The sequence below is a fragment of the Delphinus delphis genome, chromosome 13, assembly GCF_949987515.2.
Source record: "Delphinus delphis chromosome 13, mDelDel1.2, whole genome shotgun sequence".
Classification (NCBI taxonomy): domain Eukaryota; kingdom Metazoa; phylum Chordata; class Mammalia; order Artiodactyla; family Delphinidae; genus Delphinus; species Delphinus delphis.
Genome location: NC_082695.1, coordinates 12,130,880 through 12,146,311, shown reverse-complemented (window position 1 = coordinate 12,146,311; position 15,432 = coordinate 12,130,880). Strand labels below are relative to the sequence as shown.

The 15,432-nt window shown below is 50.9% G+C and overlaps 1 protein-coding gene across 1 annotated transcript; it reads right to left on the bottom strand.

The window, feature by feature from the left end:
- Positions 1-12,702: 12,702 nt before the first annotated feature.
- Positions 12,703-12,978, bottom strand: HRK (harakiri, BCL2 interacting protein). Its single transcript, XM_060029379.1, has one exon. The coding sequence runs from the start codon at positions 12,976-12,978 to the stop codon at positions 12,703-12,705; it is 276 nt and encodes a 91-aa protein (XP_059885362.1).
- Positions 12,979-15,432: the final 2,454 nt, after the last annotated feature.

The window sequence follows — 15,432 nt, the reverse complement described above, 5'->3', positions numbered from 1 at the left end:
GCTTTACTGTGTAGCTGCTAGATGTTTTCATGGAGTACTGACTCAGAGTCACCGTCAACTCAACCGAGAAGCACGCTCAATTTAGTTCATGGAAACCAGCTTCTGTAACCTCTAAAAATCTCACTTGGTTGGTGTCTAGTCATACTGACCTATAGAGTCAAAGTCAGTGGAACCCTGCAGCATTAGCCTGAGGTGATTATGCTGCCTTAAGCATGGGTGCAAAAAAGGAACGATGGAGGGCGAGAAAGAAACCACGTTTATTAAGCACCTACTGTGTGCTATGGAGTGTGCTGACTTCATGCTAAGCATTGTTCTCTGCACAAGATAAAGCTCAGTGCCTGCCCTCAGTTGGCCTCCAGTCTTACTGGGGAAGACATGAAATGCCAGAGGCCAGGACTGTAAAAGACCATTGTCTGCAGACAATGAGTGTGCAGACACATTGGTCTGGGTGTGTTTAGAGCCCAGAAGTCGATATGCGGTTACACTCACCAGGAAAGCTTCAGAGAGGAAGCAGGATTTGAACTGGGCCTTGAAGATACACAGACCTTTTTTTTTTTAATTAAATGGTTTCTTTGTGTATTTAATTTTATTTATTTATTTATTTATTTTTGGCTGTGTTGGGTCTTCGTTTCTGTGCGTGGGCTTTCTCTAGTTGCGGCGAGCGGGGGCCACTCTTCATCGCAGTTCGTGGGCCTCTCACTATCGCGGCCTCTCTTGTTGTGGAGCACAAGCTCCAGACGCGCAGGCTCAGTAGTTGTGGCTCAAGGGCCTAGTTGCTCCGCGGCATGTGGGATCTTCCCAGACCAGGGCTCAAACCCGTGTCCCCTGCATTGGCAGGCAGATTCTCAACCACTGCGCCACCAGGGAAGCCCCAGACAATGTTTTTGCCATATTTGGAAGAAGGCAGGATCGTTTAGGTGGGGGAAGGGCCTAAGCAAGGCGCAAGGGCAGTGACAAGTATGGCTCAAACAGGGGACCCTGATGAGCAGGGAACTGCATCTGAAAGTTGTGACAATTGAGGCTGTGTTGATACCTGAGTTGAATGGAGATGACGAAGGGAAAATAACAGTGGCATCAGGCGAGAAACTGTATTGTTTCCTTGCAAAACTAGGACCAGCAACTGATTTTCACTTTTCCTACCTGTAAATCATTGAGCGTATAATGAGTCTTTCTAAGGGTTTCCCAGGGCTGCTAAATGGACAAATTCCTGTGCCCGTTTGTGTACTGATTACCGGTTGGCGTCCACAGTGAAGGATGAATATTAGAAGCACACCTCTGCACGGCATCAACACCACGACAGCACGCTCCACAGAGGGTGGGCCTCTGTATACACTTCTGGAGGATTTGTTTGTTCGTTTTTTAGTTGGCATTTTTTTCACTTCAGGATATGTTATGTCAGTAAGTATAACTCTTTTTTTTGTTTGTTTCTTCTGGGGGACTTTAAATTGGACACCCTCCACTAGCCCACAGAAGCAGTCAGATAAATGTGCTCAAGGATGTTCCCTCCAGCTTTATTTGTAATAAATTTGGAATTTATTACAAATCTGTAGTTTGGAAACAACCCATGTGTTTATTGACAGGAGACTGGATTAACAAATTAAGCCGCCTGCCTATCAGAAAGAGGTAAACCTAAATGTACTGAGACAGAAAGATGGCTACGATTTTTAATTGAAAAGAGCACATGCCCCAGATTTTTTTCCTTTAATGAATATGTGTGTGTGTGTACACAGATAGCTATATCTATCTATAGATCCATATAAAAAGTATGGCAGAGAGGCAAAATAGTATAATGGTTAAGAACCCAGACTCTGGAGCTCGACACCTGAGTTGGAATCCTGATTCAGACACTTAAAAGCTGTGTGACCTTGGGCCAGTTATTAACCTCTCTGGGTCTCAGTTTCCTTATACGAAAAAGGTGGGGGAGTATATCGAATCTTACTGTGTTGATGTAAGGACTGAAAGTGTTAACATATGTGAGGACTTAGAAGTCCAGCACATCATAAGGTCTGCATTTGTTGTTATTATTATTGTTATTGTTGTTATATACTCCAGCCTGAAAGTTACCCCAGGGGAGTGGCTTTGGGGGTGGAGTAAAAGAACAATTACAGCGCTCTACTTGGTATACTTTACTTCTGTATTGTTTATGTTATTTTTTTCTTTTCTTTTTTTGAAAGGAGTAAGGAGTCATTGTACAATTTTAAACTAGTTTAAAAACATAAAGTCCACAGCTCCCTATGAACCACTTGAACTGCCCCTGGGATGTTTTTCCTCAAACTTGGCTCATAAAGCACTTTCTCAAATGCTGACTCACAACCAAAGCTCACAAGTGAAGAGATTCATGAAATGCCTGTTCTTAAATGTCCCTATTTCCACTTTGCGACCACAGAGTGGAGGGGCGGGGGACAGAGAGGGAGAAGCCTCGAGAGACCGGCTGCCTGGACTGGGGCGCTGCAGGTGGAGAGCTGTGAGCTGTGAATCCCGCTGCACCGTTAGAGCAGGAGCCTCACCCCCTTTTCCCTACATCTGAGAAGAGTTAGGACTCTTGGGTTCCCTCCTAAGAGGTCCCAATTTTTAGTTGAAAAAAATATCTTTTTTGCTCTTGCCGTTTGCATATGTGATAAGTTAGAAGTTCAAATAGCAGAGAAGGATATAGAAATAAAAGGAAAGCCGCCTTCACTCCACCCCTAAGCCCCCCAGAATACTTTCTGTGCATTTACACACACTTGTCTCTCCCCTTGACCCAGGATTTCATCCTCAGGGCTCAGCACCGTGCCCTGCACAGAGCAGGTGTTCAATTCAACCTGTTGAGTGACAATGGCTAAGTGAGCACGTGAATAATGGTGGGAACTTCCCCACTCTTCCATCTTTGTTTTTTTTAAATTAATTTTTATTGGAGTATAGTTGATTTACAATGTTGTGTTAGTTTCTGCTGTACAGCAAAGTGAATCAGTTACACATGTACATATATCCACTCTTTTTTATTCTATTCCCATATAGGTCATTACAGAGTATTGAGTAGAGTTTCCTGTGCTAGACAGCAGGTTCTTATTACCCACTCTTCCATCTTTGGTTTCAGCGGGTTGATTTTGACCATGGAGTTCAAATGGTACCAGTGGTCGGTCCTGATGTCTAAGAATCATGGGTACAAAGCTCTCCATGTGGAATCCTCCTAGAGGGAAGATGCTCTGGTCCATGTTAGCATTTAAATCTCTGTCCATGTAGCTCATGCTGGCCAGTTAGGACACTGGGCTCTGAGGAGACGGTGGCTGAGCGGACTAAAAGAGCAGAAGGCTAGGTGTGGGGTGTATGAGAAAGGAAGAGGCCATTGGCAGCTCCTGGAAGATGTGCTTCCTTCTCTCTGCCTACCTATCTATTGCCCCTGTTAACTGTGAATAGTTATCAATGCTATCAGTGAAGAGTTATTGATTATATGAAGTCTGTGGAGACAGCCCAGAGACCTCAGAACTCTGCCCACTATGAAGTTCTGGCAGGTGGGCCTTGAATGCCAAACTAACTTGATGTCCAAAAGAATAAGCACTAAGAAGTTGGGGGTAGCACAGCACACAATCGACACCAAACTAAATGGACAGACCCTTCTTAAAGCAATCTCGCCTTATGTATCACATGTTACAACACACATATTCTTTCACCCAACAAGTTCACCTCTAGGAACTTCAGGTTTTTTTTGTTTTTTTGTTTTTGTTTTTTTTGTTTTTTTTGCGGTACGTGGGCCTCTCACTGATGTGGCCTCTCCCGCCACGGAGCACAGGCTCCGGACGCGCAGGCCCAGCGGCCATAGCCCACGGGCCCAGCCGCTCCGCGGCATGTGGGATCCTCCCGGACCGGGGCACGAACCCGCGTCCCCTGCATCGGCAGGCGGACGCTCAACCACTGCGCCACCAGGGAAGCCCAAAGTGCCTGATTTTTAAGCGTGTGGCGGAAGACATGCAAGTCAAATAAAGCTAAATGGCAGGCCAATTACAGCCAGGAAACTACCAGGTTTCGACTTCTGCCTAGACGCTAAGACATTCTTCGACAGAGACAGCTGGCATGTAAGCCCACCTCATTTTCACCTTCAGAAGCCATCTCTGTGCCTTGGTTTCCCCATCTATAAGGTGAGGGAGTTGTGTCAGGTGGTTTCTAAAGTCCTGTCTATTTCTGGCTGTGTTTTTAGAACAGTGATCTCTTTGGGTCATACTTTTGAGATCAAAGCAATGATTTCTCTCTGAAGTCGGGGGGCGGGGGCGGCGAATAGAGGGGTATGAAGTCAGCCAATTTTATGTCTCATTTCTGGGGGGGTGTCCCCAATTCCCTGAGCCTCTCCCAAATTCATTCATTCATTTACTCATTCATCCATCCATTCATTCAGTAGTTAGTGAATGCCCATTCTGCACTGGTCACCATGCCAGGTGCTGGGATACAGTGATGGACAAAAAGCCAGGACTGGGGCCCTCACGGGACCCGGAGGCTAGTGTCCCCCAGGTTGGGGAGTCCTGTCCTGGAGGTTCCCCCAGCCCTGGCGCAGTGGCTTAAGAAGGCTGTTGGGGGCGGGGGCAGGATTAGCAACTGCTTTGTACAAAAAGCTCAGAAAAGTCCCCTAAGAGTTGCCACCATACTCTGAATATGGGCCCATGGACTGAAATTTACACCAAATAAGAACAACACATATCCTGCACTATCATTTACCCTTTTCTGAACGGCAGTGATATGCCTTATACTGCTCAGAAGGTAGAGGGACATGCCTAAGGTCACATAACTGGGAAATGGCCGATCAGGACCGGATCTGAAAGTCAGCCTGACTCCAAAGTTCATGTCACCGTCCATCAAGCTGTCCTACCTCAGCATAAAATCTGGGTGAATTAGATAAACAGTTACCAGCAGTTAAATCTTCTGAGTCAAGAATGAGGCCCCATGGTGTGCCAACAGGCTGAAACATTATAAATCTGGGCTGTCTTTGAAAACGCTACCTCTTCTTAAATCTATCCCGTGGCCCTTGACACATTCCCACCCTCTGAAGACCCCTCCAAACTCACTTTGTCTAAGTTTCCCCACCATCAATATGTTAGCATCCTACAGTATTTATTAAGTACCATGCACCAGATCCAAGTACAGCCAGGCAGGCAGAGAAGCTCTTCAAACTCTTATTGACACTGCTATGACTTGCAGCCTTTCCCTGAAGTTGGAATGGGCATGTCAGCAGTCATCTCACTCATGCACTCCAACAATGGCTAGAGATGCGGTCCATGAAGGATATTCCAGAAAAAGATAACACAGATTTAGCTGGGGATGGTAACAGCCTGCTCCACAGACAAGCCAATAACCACATTATGGATGGTGGCCAGGGACGTAAATGAGAAAAGGGAACAAGCAGCAGAGTTTATCTAGAAACTACAAGATCTTGTACTCTTTTAGACAACCTTTATAATAAAAGAATGTTTACCTACACTTTTGATATCAAAGTTCCACTTGTGGGCATTCTTAAGAAAATCACCTGTGGTGTATCCAGAGTTACACCCAAGGATGTTCTGCATCACACTGGAAACTGTCTAAATGTCCAATAATAGCTGCCTGAGAAGGTAAATCGTGGAAGAGCTAAACAGAAATACTAAGCAACCTCTAAGAAGCATGTTGTAGGGCTCCCCTGGTGGCGCAGTGGTTGAGAGTCCGCCTGCCGATGCAGGGGACACGGGTTCGTGCCCCAGTCCAGGAAGATCCCACATGCCCGGAGCGGCTGGGCCCGTGAGCCTGTGCTCTGCAACGGGAGAGGCCACAACAGTGAGAGGCCCGCATACCGCCAAAAAAAAAAAAAAAAAAAAAAAAAAAAGAAGCGTGTCATAGAAAATACTATAAAGCATGAAGAAATGTCCATGATATAATGACAAAGTCAAATTACAGAGAATGCATTTAGAGGGATTCTACTTGTTAAAGTACCTCTCAGTGCATTTTTTTTAAAATGGAAAGAAACCTCTCAAAATGTTAACAATGGGTAGTGAGATAAAAACAATCGATTAAATCTTTCTTTTTTTCAGTATTTTCCAAGTATTTGATAACGTGCTTGTAATATTTTTTGTAATCAAGAAAAAGCTATTTTTTCTTAAAAAAAGGAATATTACATTATTATTTTATTATTATTATTAAGTTTCCCAAAACAATTTAATTCCATCTTGCCCAAGTCCATGGCCTGTGGGGCAAAAGTTCAAAGATGGCAACACCCTGTGGGGCAGCCAATTTTCTCTCCACAGGGCAGGGAAAGGAGCTTTCTCTCTTCCTGGGTATCCAGCAGTACTAAAAGGACACATCTCACTGATGTGGCCTAAAACAGAGATCCCTCACCCAACTGCAGGGCACCAGTTTAAAGCAGGAAGGAGGGAGGGGAGACAATATGGAATTGAATGGAAATCCAGCCAGTATCCACAAACTTCTGAGGGCACTGAGGGCTGGGCAGAGCTGGCACAAGGGCCAGGATCTCTCAGACCTTGGTGGGAGGTCTCCTCCAGTGAGAGTAGGCTGGAGTGGGGGTCAGAGCCGGGGTCTCCTGCTCCTGAGGTCTAGGAGCATCTGAGGCCAGGTTCTGGGACTTACTCATCTCTGCATCCCTGCATCCTGGTGCCTAGCCCTGAGCTGGTGCTCAATTCATATTTGCAAATGCATGAGGATGAGTAGTTCATTGCATCACATCTAATTCTCCTCTTATAAAGCACCTCTTCATGTACTGTCAGCACTTGTGAATCCCTTGACAACAAAACTCAACGTCCCTACCATGGCCTGATCTGGCCCCTGCCTGCCCTCTGTCTTCCTCTCCCCCAAGTTCACGTGGTCTTAGCCCACTGCTCGTTTTCCTCCTCCTCAAGCACACGGTGCAAAGTCTCACCTCCCCAGAACACCTTTCTTCCAGGTACTCACGTGGTTGGCTCCTTTTCGTCACTCACAGCATTGGTTCCTTGGTTCCTCCTCTAAGTGACCATCTCCAACCAGTGCAGGTAAGGAGCGCTCCAGGCTCTCGCTATGAAAGGCAGACCTCGGAGATGTTTGCATTTTTTACAAATCGAAGGTTTGTGGCAACCCTGTGTCGAGCAAGTCTATTGATGCCATCTTTCTTTCCAACAGCATTTGCTCACTTCGTGTCTCTGTGTCACATTGGGATAATTCTCACAATATTTCAAATCTTCCGTCATTATTATATTTGTTACGGTGATCTGTGATCTTTGATGTGATTGTTGCAAAAAGATTATGACTTATGGAAGGTTTAGATGATGGTTAGCATTTTTTAGCAATAAAGTATTTTTTAATGGAGGTGTGTACATTGTTTTTAAAGACGTAATACTACTGCACACTTAATAGACTACAGTATCATGTAAACATAACTTTTATATGCACTGGGAAACCAAAACATTTGTGACTCGCCGTATTGCAGTGGTCTGAACCAAACCCACAGTGTCTCCGAGGTGTGCCTGGACGTTATCTTCGTGTGTTACCTTTAGAGCCCTGAACGCTTTCTGAAATTCTGTGTTAGACTGCATAATCCAAAGATGGCCACGGCAATATCTTCTCTCCCATTGGCTATTCTAGAACCTGGCCACTCCCCCATGGGGTAGTGTCTAATTCCACTCCCCTTAAATCTGGGCTGAACCAAAGTGATGTCTGAAGCTGGGTCAAAAAAGGCAAAGCAGCTTCCATCTGACCCTCCGAGACACTTGCCTTCGGAGCTCTAAGATACCAGGTCAGAATCCATCTACTGTGAGGCTGCCATGTTGTGGGGAAGCCCAAGACACAAGAGGAGACTGAGTGTAGATGCTCTGACTGGCAGTCCCAGCTGGCACCCAGCATCAACAGCCAGGCCTATAAATGAAGATCCCATCACAATGACTCCAGCCCCCAGTCAGCCTGGAACTGAGACAAGTCACCCCTGCTATGCTTTGTCTGAATTTCTAACCCACAGAATGTATGAGCCTAATTGAATAGTTGTTTTAAGCCACTAAGTTTTGGAGTAATTGGTTACACAGCAGCTGTAACCAGAACAATCTTTACTGATTTATCATCTGTCTCTTCCCACTAAAATGTAGGCTCCGTGAGAGCAGGGGCTTCTATGTCTTGGTCCTTCCTGTGTCCACCATGCCCTGCACACAGTAGGAACTCAATAATTAATAGGAGAAAAAGTGAAAGAGGCCGAATTTAGGAAACACTAATGCTCACCGTGCACAGTTTCTGAATGATTCATGTATTCATCATAGTTATTTTGTATCTACTATGTGACAAGCAAGTTGCCATGGGCTAGGGACCGTGTGGGGGCAGCTCACTGTTACCATGAAATCCTGTCACACACAGTGATGACCAGAAGGGCGACAGAAGCCCCCACTCCACTCCTCCCACCCCCAATGGAGGTCTGGAAAGCTGACTTTTCAAAACCCAGAGGTGCGGTTGCCAAATCCACGCAGCCCGTACCTGCGGGTGTATTTAATTCTTCCCGGGTGGGGCTGTTTTTACATCCACAGCTCAGTCACTTGAGTCCTGGCCTCTCGGTAGGCAAGAGTGTGACTCCAGACAGCGACCATGTGGCAGGAAGGCTGCCACCGTCCTGCACATCTGGCCGCTTCCTGGGGGGGCAGCGGTGGGGGTTTCCTCCCCAACAGCTGTCTCTTCCTCCGCTCACTCCTTTCCTTCCTTGCCTAGGCTTTCAAGCTCTAAAAGTAATCCTGGCAGGGGTGCAGCAGTCTGGGAGGGAGGCCTGAGGGATGCGCCTCCAGGTTTAACCACTTAATCCCCCAAATACCTTCCAAGAACCAGTTAGCATGTCTGGCGGGCAGGCCAGACCGTCATTAACTCATTAAAGCAGGCTCCTGCTGGCCCATTATCTTCCTTGCTGCTGACTACGTCGCCTCTTGGGTGCGCAGAGTACCCCTTTCTCCCCTCTCCTTAGTCCTAAGGCAAGGTTCTGCCCACCCCAGCCCGAATCCTCCTCCTTCTCTTTCCCTCCCCCCGACCCCCACCCAAGGCAAGTGACACTTCTCCCTCCCACGCTTCCACCAGCCAGCGCTCACCATAAAGCATCTTTTGTTCCCTCTCCTGTATCTTGGAGCAGTGACTGGTTAAATCACACTCATTCTCCGCCAGGCCTCCCCAGCCTCCAAGGAGCTTCCCCCGAGGCTCCCTCAGAAAGGGAATCTCTCTAGTGCAGGAATTCGAGGCTCACCACCCCTTCTGCTTGCCGCCCTGGTATCATCTCCTCCCCCGCATCCCTCAAGTCATCCGACGGGCTGTGTGCTGCAGGCCTTCAAAGGCAGAGACTCCAATGCCAGTTCTGACTTCGCCATTGATCGATCCTTTGGGACGACTCAGGTGGACGCTCTCTGCCTCAGTTTCCCTTTTGAATGGCATTAACCATTTCATAGCATCCTCTGACAACTGAACTAAGTGCCAGGCACTGCACTGGGCACGTGAAATAGATGCTCTCCTATCAACCTCCCAACAATCCTGATAGAGATACAGCTCCGGTTTACAGATAAAGGCTCAGAGAGGTTACGGTTCTTACCCAAAGTCACACTGCCAGAAAGGTCTTGGGCTGGGACTTAAATCCAGTTTCATCTGATCCCTAAACCCATGCTCTTAACCCCTATACTATCCTGGCCCATGTGGCCTTGATTCCCCAAAATGGCAAGTAAGAATAGTGTGGAATCACCAGCAATGACAATGGCAAAGTGTTGTCTGCTTTCGGAAAGAAAGATATTAAATGCACAATCATAGTCATGATAGCTCACATTTATATTCACTTCTTATGTGCCAGGCACTGTTTTAGAGCTCTCTGTAAATGACTTCATTTTACCCTCTTGACAACAGCTGTGCATTTAAGTACTATTATTGTCCCCATTTTACATATAGGAAAACTGAGTCTCAGAGGAGAGGTTGGATTTTTGTTTGTCTGTTTAATGATGACTTCTAAGCAAACTATTGCTGGCTCACAGTAGAGGCTCAAAACAAGCTTGTTGAAACTGCTGTCATGCATATAGCTAAGCTCACCTTTAACCTAAGAGAATGGTCTGCTCTAGATGGCTGATTCAGGCCTCCCTGAAACCAATAAGGCACCCTGTGAGCATTCCCATTTCTCTTCTGGGGTAGGAAATGTGGAGAGGACCACACACAACTCAACAAACTGTCTTTCTCCAGGGGATTTCCTTTCACGTCTTGCTAACTTAGGGAAGGCTGGAGAAAGATGGGTTTCCCCCGGTTAAGCCCAAAGCACAAGAAAGCCCCGAGGTGGAGGTAGCAGCGAGAGAAGCCAAGTCCTTGTGATAGGGGCCGAGCCTGGGAGACCCAGCAAGGCGAAGCCCGGGATGGTAGTGGTATACATTCTGTTCAATACCATTCTACCGGAGATCCGAGGGAGTGAGGTGCAGCGCGGCAGGAAAGCCGTGCCGGGCATTCTGGGGTCAGGGCACCCGAGGCGGGAGGACCCTAGAGGGTGTGCCTGCTGGGGACGCCCGGACGGGACACAGCAGGATGGAGGAGAACCCAGGGGTATGCTAAGGAGGTGGCCTGGAGTCAGGACGTAGCACGGGGCTCTGGGGCTGAAGCAGAGTCAGGAAGGGAAAATAAACTCTGCGACGACAATTATCCGCTGACGCCGCACCGGCGAAAACTCCTTCCCGTCCCCCTTCCTTGTCGCGTGGGTCCTTCCTCGCGCCCGAGCTCAGAGAGACGCGCTGCGTTCGCCCCGCGCGCCCTCGCGGAGGTTTCGGGCCACCTCCAGGGCGGCAGCCTACTCCTGAGGGCCCCGGGAGCACCCCCGGCCCCGACGCGCGCCAGTCGGGCTCTGGTGGGCGCTCTCCGCCCCCTAGGTGGGACGCCCAGCATCCTGCACCGTCTAGTCCCGAGAAGGCAGCGCCTCCCCAGCCTCGCCTGGTCTCCAAGACTGGAGGAAGCGGTGTCCTAGCCCTCCTCGCCCTTTCTACTGGATTCCCCTCGCTTCCCATCTTTCTAATCCACGTTGCCACTATCTTGTTCTCCAGGAACTCTCTCTTTCTCCAGCTCCCCCGCCTTTCTTTCCTCGTCTCGCCGCCCGTTTTTTCTTTGCCTCCTTTCCCACCTTCATTCCGCCTTTCCCTAAATTACACACTTTGGGCTTCGCGTCTCTTGCTTGGCTCCCTTTTTCTGCCCCACCTCCCCGTGCCCCATCCAAAATTCTGTTCCTGCCTCTAGGATTCGGCGGCCCCAGCCTGGGCTTCTGCGGTCGAGGGCAGCCCCGGGCCTCTCCTCCGGGAGGAGGAGAATCGGATGTGACCTCCGAGCCGGGCAGAGAGCGTCCCGAAGCGCGCACCTCTCTTCGCCAGCGCCCGGGCTGCGCCGGCCCACGAGACATCTGTCGCCCGCGCTCCCGGCTCACACCCCGCGCACCCCCGCATCTCCCCGGGCGCTGCCACCCCCCACGCTCCGGCTGCCGCCTCTCCCTGCGGGCGCCGCGCCAGCTTCCCAGGGTGTTGGCGCACCGCGGGGCTCAGCCGCGACCCGAGAGCTCGGTTTCTGTGGGCCATGGCATCCCGAGGCTGGCTTTCTCACCTTCGACCTTCACCTTCCGGCCCTAGACCCACCTTTGGTAAGCTCAGCCTGATTCTCTCCACTCGCACTCACTGCAGCTCTCCTCTCTATTCCAGAATCTGAAAAGACGATCCTTACACGTTTGCTCCCCTAAAGCGCCTAGCACAGTGCCAGGCGCACAGCTGGTGCTCAGTAATTCCCCAATCCCAAGGGCCTAGCGCACAGTAGGTGCTCAGTACCTTTCTCCTACTGGTACCAGACACACTAGCTCCATACTCACTCCCCACCCCCGCCGCGCAGTGCCTAGCATACTGCAGGCTCTCAAACACCTCCTCCCTCAACAAGGCCTAGCACCCAGATAGAGCTCAGCTGATGCTCTTTCATTAAGGCTTCCCCTTGGAGTTTCCCTGAGAGCCTCCGATCCCAGCTCACTTGGGGGCATCTCCTTCATCTCAGTTCCTCCGTTTGGTGAAGAGGAGGCCAAGCTCCTCAAACGGGACACCTCGCTGGAGGGGAGAAGAAGTTGCCAGAGCGGAGGAAAACTGCAAAGTTTTAGGTAGGGAGAAAGACGGAGCCGGCCAGGAACCAGGAGGGGGAGGAAGTCGCGAGAAGTGCTCGGGGCGCCGGGAGACGGGCAACAGAAACTGGAGAAGTGACACTTAAGGAGAAGGGGGTCTGGAGCGGCGGTGATGGAAACGGTGGCGACTCTGGAGTGGCAGGCGTCTGAAAGAGGACTGAGGGCTCGTCTTGAAACCGCGATAGATTATAATTCTTTGGCTTGGCCTATAACTGTTCTCAGAGCAAGCCCAGTTTTTACTTGCACTGTGTGTTTGCTTGAGCCGCTGGTGGGGCTTACGGAGGCTAAAGTCCTCCCAAAGCCACCCCGATGGAGAGAGTGGCAAGATGCGCTTAAGGACTCGGAGAGAAGGGGCAGAAACGGTAGAGCCGGTACTTGGAAGGAGAGATGGGGACTGCCTAGGAGGGGGACCGAGATCCTTGCGGAGCAAGAAGGAGATGGGAAGAGAAGAACGCCAAACTTGAGGCTCTCCCGCTCCCAAGCCAGCCGCAAGTCTCCAGTCCCCAGACACCGCGCGCTGGCGCTCGCTCGCTAGCGTACCTGTTGCTCGCTCCGGCTGGGTCTCGGCTTCGGCCCCACCAAGAAGCCCCGCGTTCCTACAAGTTCCGCCTGCCGAGCAGCCAGGCCGCCAGCGCCGCCACCTGCGCGGCCGCGCACAGCCAGGGCCAGTAGGTGGGGAGCGCGCTGGGCGCCGGCGCCCTCCGGCTCCGCGCGCGGCGCCGCCACATGGTGCGCTGGTGCAGCTCGTCGCCGAGCGCCTTGAGCCGGGCGGCCGTGAGCTGCGCGGCGGACGAGCGCAGACCCAGGCGGCCCGCGCTGCAGGCGCACACCGCCGGCGGGCCGCGGCCGCGGTGCAGGGGGCACGGGCACATGACCGCTCGCCTCTCTCCCTCCCCGCGTCGGGCCGCCCCTCGCCTCCTCTGCCTCGGCCTCTGCGCCTGCCTCCGCCGCGCTCCAGTCGCCGGGGGCCTCCCCTGGACACCAAGTTTCTCCTTGTGTTGTGCGTTTGTTGTGCTGACGGCGCTATTATTAATTAAAGTGTCACATGGTGGAGGGGGCGGGGAGGGCGCGGGGAGGGGGGTTACATCATCCGGCCCCGGGGGGGGGGTGCAGGCAGAAGAAACCGAGAGGTAACTTTTAACCCTAGCGGCGCCGGCAGTGAGGGGGCGCGCGGGTTGGGAGAAGAGGAGCGCGGGGCGCTGGGACGCCTGAAGGCGACCGGCCGCTTGGGTCTCTGGTTTCAGGGGTCGCGGGAGACCCTCGCGGAGGCGTGGAGCGCCAGGGGAGGTTTTCTCCGTCTCTTTTTCCTGAATTCAGCTCCAATTCCGATTTGGCGAGGGGGGCAGGCTTATTTGCCGTTTTGGATGAAGCCGATATCGAATTCGACTGCATTATTCAAAAAATGTTCCGAAGCTATTGTTTGGTTTGGGGGAGGTGGGTCGATTCAAAATCTCATGAGAGGGCCGGATTCAACCCAACTTGCCTACTTTCAGGTCTGACTCCGCACCTGTAGGCTGCGGATATGAGCACACCCGACGCACAACCCCACCCCCATCTGAGATAGGCCTCCAGACCCTTAAACGCCCACAGCGCCGCTAGAAACCTTGATGGAGGCGGGGAGAGGATTAGGGGGTCGGCCCTTAGTCTCGGCTGTTCCCGGCACACCGCGCCTCCGCCCGAAAGACCCTCACAAGGGGTTTTCCAGAAGGAAACTTATTTTTGTCTGCTTCCTTTGTCAAGATTACTTTCCTACAGGGGTTAGTTTCTAGCAGTGATCCCGATTTAACGCGCAATGGCGACGCTAAGGGGTCGGCGGGGTCGGGGATGGGGGCCGCCGGCAGGGAATTTTAGCTCCTTTTTTTTTTTTTCCAATCCGAGAACTGCCCCTATGACCCTCCAGAGTAGGAAATCTGGAACTGTCCATGCTGGTGACGGTGCAGATGAGTGAAGGGACTCTCAGGATTCTTTGGAGGAGAATGAGACCTTCACCCATCTTGAATCCATGGGGATTCAGGAAACTGGGGGAGCCTGGAGGTGGCTCCAGGCCAGCCTTCTAGGTCCTGATGAGGCAGCTCGGATCCTCTTCTTCCCACCAGCAGGGTGTTGCCAAGGCCTGAGGAGTCCTTTGGTCACTTGGAAAAGATTCTTCAAGACTATGAACTTAGTTTGGGTCTGGATTTATCATGGAGAGATTTCCCCTTGACCTGCAGCACGGTCAGGGCTCAGACCCCAGCTGTGCTCTGTGATCTTGGTGGTTCTTCAGATCCACCCAACCCCAATTCTCCTATTTAATAATGGTCAACACTTACTGAGTGCCTTCTGTGTAGGTTACTGGGCTAAGGCCCCTGTCTACACTGCCTAAAGTGAGTTTCCACGTTCTAGGGTGGTAAGAGTGTGCTGTTACTATCCTGTTTTACAGATGAGGAAACTGAGGCACAGGGAGGTAAGGTCTCTTGCCAGGAGATCACAGAGTTAATGAGGAATAAACCTGGATCTAAATTAGGGCAGTCTGCCGCAGGCTTTAAACTCTTAACCGTGGTTTTATACTGCCCCCTGTAATCTGGGAATAATAATACCTCCCTCCTAGGATCGGGGCAGAGATTAAATGAGAGAAATGTATGCCAAGCACCTGGCATGCAGCGGGCCCTGGATAAACCTTGGTTCCCTTTGCTTCTGGCCAGAAACCACTTCCCCATTCTCCTGGGACTCACCTCCTTAATCCCCCCTAGTCTTTGCAGAGGGGACCTGATCCGTTGCCCAGGGTAGTGTTCCAAGAATGAAGATACAGTGTCTATTTAAAAAGCCCTTTGGATTTAAATTGAACAGTTCCCTCCCCCCCACCCCCGTTTTAATCTGCACGCTTTTAACGGCTCACTTCATGGACATTAATTTTAATGGGACGATTATTACCCTGTTTGGAAGCCTGCCCCTCAAAATGCTGGGCTCGTGAGGTGCCGCTGGGTCGGGTCCCGGCAGCTTGGATGTTTTCTGTAGCAGAGAGAGTGCAGCCTTGGCCGTGGGCACTGGGGACGTGTCCTTCAGCAGAGGGAGAACAGGGGGTGATGGAAAAGTCGGGGAGAAGAGAAGACCTCCTTCTCTCCCCCCAATACTCTGCAGGTGACAGTCAGTCCCTAAATTGGCTCACCGTAGAGTGGGCCCACCAAGTTCCTCATTCACTAACTGGGGAACTTGGCCTTGAGATGAGGCTTTTTGGAGCCTCCATTTCCTCAACTGTAAATTGGGAATAATAGTACCTACTTCAATAGTACCTACCTCATAAATAAGATCATACCAGGAAGCCCTGAGCACGGTGCCCAGCACACCCG

Excerpts from the sequence above, each read along its gene's own strand:
- HRK (XM_060029379.1), bottom strand. The coding sequence starts at position 12,978 with ATGTGCCCGTGCCCCCTGCACCGCGGCCGCGGCCCGCCGGCGGTGTGC.